This window comes from Priapulus caudatus, unplaced genomic scaffold, assembly GCF_000485595.1.
Source record: "Priapulus caudatus unplaced genomic scaffold, Priapulus_caudatus-5.0.1 Scaffold694, whole genome shotgun sequence".
NCBI lineage: Eukaryota > Metazoa > Priapulida > Priapulimorpha > Priapulimorphida > Priapulidae > Priapulus > Priapulus caudatus.
In genome coordinates, this window is record NW_014577755.1 from 115,444 (window position 1) to 120,389 (window position 4,946).

Genomic DNA, 4,946 nt, shown 5'->3' on the forward strand with positions numbered 1-4,946 from the left:
ACGAGATTGTGATGAACGACCGCCGGCACCTGCAGACGTTCATGTGGCGTTACCTCGTCATCGACGAAGGACATCGCATCAAGAACCTCAACTGTCGTCTCATCAGGTACTAACGAGTTGTTTCCTCGTTATTATCTCAGCTTCACGGCTTGGTCTCTGAGCTTCCTGGATCATTAGCACTTGTCCTTATTGATGATTAAACCACACGCAATATAGCACACAGTATCAGGGGTAGAAATTAACTTTTGAACAAGGGAGTCCAACGGACTTCCTACCCTTAAAAAGAGGGAGTACGCAGCAAAATGAGGGAGTTCGCAGTCTGAGGTTCAAAATTAAAGATATTAACAATAACGCATGTGCTAATTTTTAAGATTCATGCAGTTGCACGTCTGCCAAATTTTCTTTGGACATTATCTGAATAAAATACAGTAATTCCGCGAGGCCGTGCTTCGGAACAAACTATAGTTAGTATTTTCAGGCAGAATTTTCAGGGAGAATTTTCATATGTCAAATCGGGGAGTCCGACAGTAAATCAGGGAGTATTTGACTCCGGACACTTTCCGGACGCGTTAATTTCGCACCCTGCACCGTCACTGTAAAACCACAGCGATGGCTCAATGGTAGAGTGCTCGCCTCACATGCAGAAGGTCGGGGGTTCAACTCTCGGCCGGGTCATACCAAAGACTTGAAAAATGGTACACACGGCTTCTCTGCTTAGCATTCAGCAAATAGAGATAGAGTGTGGCAAGTTAACTCGCAGTGCTACAGTGGACTAACCCCCTACTGTAGCATTTACTGTGAAAGCAGCTGCGGGGCCTCAGGGTTACGGAAACGGAGATAGGCACCGCCCTATGCGCTATATAGGCGCAGGGAAGGATTTAACTAACTAACCGTTGCTGTCTCTGCGTTGCGCAGGGAGCTGAAGCAGCTGGAGAGTGTCAATCGGCTCCTGCTCACCGGAACACCGCTGCAGAATAATCTATCGGAGCTCTGGTCACTGCTCAACTTCCTGCTACCCGAGATCTTTGACGACCTGAACATGTAGGTGCAGCACCCCCTGCCGCTCATTGTGCGTGTCGTAGTCTAAGAGCAACTGTTGTTTCTCAATCACAGTCCAGAGAATGAAGGGCTAGTAGATTTTAGATGTCACTAATCCTGTTAGATAGATTAGGTTAGATTTTAGGGTAGTTGCTGTCCTGTCATAAGCTGCATGCTAAAATGTTGTAGTTTGGTCGCGCACTTTGCCGCATTGATTGTCGCCAATTAAACGTCATGTCTTTTGGTGACAGCTTTGAATCTTGGTTCGACTTCTCTTCGCTGTCGGGGTCGGGAGCCAACGAAAAGATCATTGCTCAGGAACGTGAGAAGAACGTCTTAGCAAAACTACATCAGGTGAGTCTGCTGCGGTGTGACTAGCCGGGTTCCCGACATCGCAAAATATCTAGCATGTTTGATTTCTCTAGCTCGGCGCTGCCGAATGCGCACCGTGTGCGTGTGGTTTACGTGCGCGCAAATGGCGCGTGCATTTAGCTCGGCGCCGTTGGTGCGCGCCGAATGCGCACCGCGTGCGGGGGCCTTTAGGCGTGCTTCGCCGCGTCCTGTCTTGCCATTCTCTTCTGCCGGTAGATCCTGACTCCGTTCCTGCTGCGTAGACTGAAGCAGGACTGAAGGTTATGCAGCGAACAAATGTACAGCGTATACAGTATTCTCTTCTGCCGGTAGATCCTGACTCCGTTCCTGCTGCGCAGACTGAAGCAGGACTGAAGGTTATACAGCGAACAAATGTACAGCGTATACAGTATTCTCTTCTGCCGGTAGATCCTGACTCCGTTCCTGCTGCGTAGACTGAAGCTACGACTTGAAGGTTTATGCAGCGAACAAATGTACAGCGTGTACAGTATTCTCTCTGCCGGTAGATCCTGACTCCGTCACGCTGCGCCAGACTGAAGCAGGACTGAGGTTATGCAGTGAACGAAATGTACAGCGTATACAAGTATTCTCTTCTGCGGTAGATCCTGCTCCGTTCCTGCTGCGTAGACTGAAGCAGGACTGAAGGTTATGCAGCGAACAAATGTACAGCGTATACAGTATTCTCTTCTGCCGGTAGATCCTGACGCCGTTCCTGCTGCGTAGACTGAAGCAGGACTGAAGGTTATGCAGCGAACAATAATGTACAGCGTGTACAGTATTCTCTTCTGCCGGTGATCCTGACTCCGTTCTTGCTGCGCAGACTGTAAACAGGACTGAGGTTATGCACGGCGAAAAATGTACACAGCTTATACAGTAATTCTCTCTGCCGGTAGTCCTTGACGCCGTTGCCTGCTGCGTAACTAGAAGCAGTGACGTCGAGTTGTGATCCCGCCGAAGAAGGAGCTTCAAGTGTTTGCCGCCGCTGACGGCCACGCCAGGCAAGACGTTCTATGCCGCTACGCTGAATCACACCATCACTCAGATGCTCGACGCTGCACAAGTAACGGTAAGCCAGACTCAGCTCCATGGCGGGACTCAGTCCAGGCGGGACTCAGTCCAGGGGGGGAACTCAGTCCAGGGGGGGACTCAGGTCGATGGACGAACTCAGTCCAGGGGGGGACTCAGTTGATGGAGAACTCAGTCCAGGCGGGACTCAGTCCAGGCGGGGACTCAGTTGATGGAGAACTCAGTCCAGGCGGGACTCAGTCCGGGGAGAACTCAGTCCAGGGAGAACTCAGTCCGGGGAGAACTCAGTCCGGGGAGAACTCAGTCCAGGGGGGAACTCGTACCGGCCGGGAGAATTCAGTCATGGAGAATTCAGCCAGGGAGAAGCTCAGTCCAGAGAGAACTCAGTTCAGGGAGAATCATTCGCGCGGGGGGAACTCGGTCCAGGGGAGAACTCGGTCCAGTAAGGGAGATGTTGTGCGCACACCCAGTGATTGAGTACGGGGGAGAGGGTCGGGCGGCAGGGCGGCGGTCATGCACGCAAGTCACGGCGTTAACCCCATAACACCCCTGGTGTGCAACACGATTTTGGGGGTAGGGCCAAAAATCAGAATGCAATTTCAAAAAAAAAAAAGTATTCTCTTTTCAACCCTATAAGTCTATAGTTATAGCCATAGCATGTGTCTCGGGAAGTCTGCGTGCGCTTTGATGTAAACCATGGTGATCTACACATGGTTCATCTCATTCCGATTCCAGCACACTACTGAGAACGTGTGCGTGCATATTTATAAAGATGACTCGACCTTTATTTTCATGCGGTTTTACAATGTTACCACACTCTACATGCAAAGATGGGAAAGTCTCTAAAGTACACTTTTGCATTTTGTGGCAAGTGTGCAGTGAAATTGTGTTTTTGATTGAAATGTGTCTATGGACACTTTTATCTTTAGTGATGCTTATATATAATACTGTTTATGACTGTATGTGAATGGGAAAAATAGTAAATCGATTGTGCGTGTATGCGAATAGAAACGCCAAGAGCCGAAGAGAGCAGTGGAGCTGAAGCGAGAAAGGAAGACCAGTTCGGCAGTCAGCGAAGAAGGTATACACACATTTACACACCTAAAAGTTGATCCACCTCGCAGCTAAATCATATATTATACCTACTGTGACCTTGCATATGTTGCAAAAATTCACTACAACTCATTTGTGTATTGCTACTTTCATAACATTTCTTCTCTAATATCTAAACCGAATACTTATCTCTTACGAACGTCGCGCACCACAGTGATGTTTACACATCCGGGCCACCCGGCGGAGCGATCTGCTTGATTCCAGTGACAGTTCCTTCTATAATAAATAATAAACAAGTTATACATTCATTATTCGGATGTTTATTCAGTACAAAATTGTGAAATTTGTTTAAATCATATATATCTATATTACTTATCTATATTACTTTACTACATGCAACCAGGAAACAAATAATTATAGTGTTTTCGTTCCAGGAACTATTTGCGCTATGGCGTAATGGATACTATTTTGGCGTTATTGTGCACTTAATGGTACAAATAACTTGTGTCTGATGTAAGTTTTCAAATAGTATAACTTTGAAGCACATTTCTGGTTCATGAGAACATTTCGTGATGTTTGCACACTGCAAGTATGCTCACAGTAGGTCTATATGGGCCTTTTGTTGCGAGGTCTATCCGTTTTAATAATGAGAAATCCAGCTTCACAGCATCTCGCAGCAGTGTTGTGACTGTGAATGGTAGACGGGAATTATGTTTTCATAATGCGTTGTCTTACATTAAATGTCTAGGAAACCAAAGTGGTTTGAGATGTTGGCAACATGTATTGTTTTCGCAACATGTATCACGTATCGGCGTGTTCTAAGACCTAGAATGGTTTTTATTCGTAGGTAAACTATGATCCTCATGCTGGGAAGGTTCGGAGCGAGGAGGCAGAGATGATGATAGCCGAGTCTGACGCCCACCTTGATGATGGGTGATGCGCATCGCAAAGTTGCACTGAGAGGTTGTTATATCACTGTAGAATTCTAAAAAATCAATGGCAAGGCCATGTAGTGTTTGCCTATGGTCTAATGAGAATTTTAGGCACAGCTGCAAGTTGGAAGGGTACCAAGTAAGGCGAAGCGTTTTCTAAAAGGAGGGTTGTTAGGCAATTTGGGGTTAGCAACACTGGGACAAAGATATTTCTGGTCTTTGTCCTCTTCCCCCCCCCTCCCCCCCCCCCAATCCCAGGGGGCGGCAATGATTTGGACGGAGGGGGCGCACCATGTGGGCATGCAGGGTGATAGTAAAACATTTGAACTCGCTCCGGATTCTCGATATCTTCTCGATATTCATGCTTCACTGCTTTAGTTTGTCCTCCTGGTTATGCAAAGAACACATGGGCTTCTCTAGTTAATAATATGACACCATTAGCTACCGATTTACTCGTGTATAAACACGCATTCATGTATAAGTGGCACCCCATATTTTGCCTCAAAGGCTGGTACAAACAGTTAC

The 4,946-nt window shown here is 47.2% G+C and overlaps 1 protein-coding gene across 2 annotated transcripts in view; it reads left to right on the top strand.

Annotated features, from left to right (window-relative positions):
• Positions 1-8: 8 nt before the first annotated feature.
• LOC106812859 (lymphoid-specific helicase-like) overlaps positions 9-4,946 on the top strand; it is a gene marked incomplete at its 5' end in the record, with an annotated part of 20,925 nt that continues 15,987 nt past the window's right edge. For both annotated transcript variants that reach the window (XM_014816850.1, XM_014816849.1), the window contains 3 exon segments: positions 9-106; positions 916-1,041; positions 1,290-1,392. In XM_014816850.1, the coding sequence (XP_014672336.1) occupies positions 9-106; positions 916-1,041; positions 1,290-1,392 (327 nt within the window).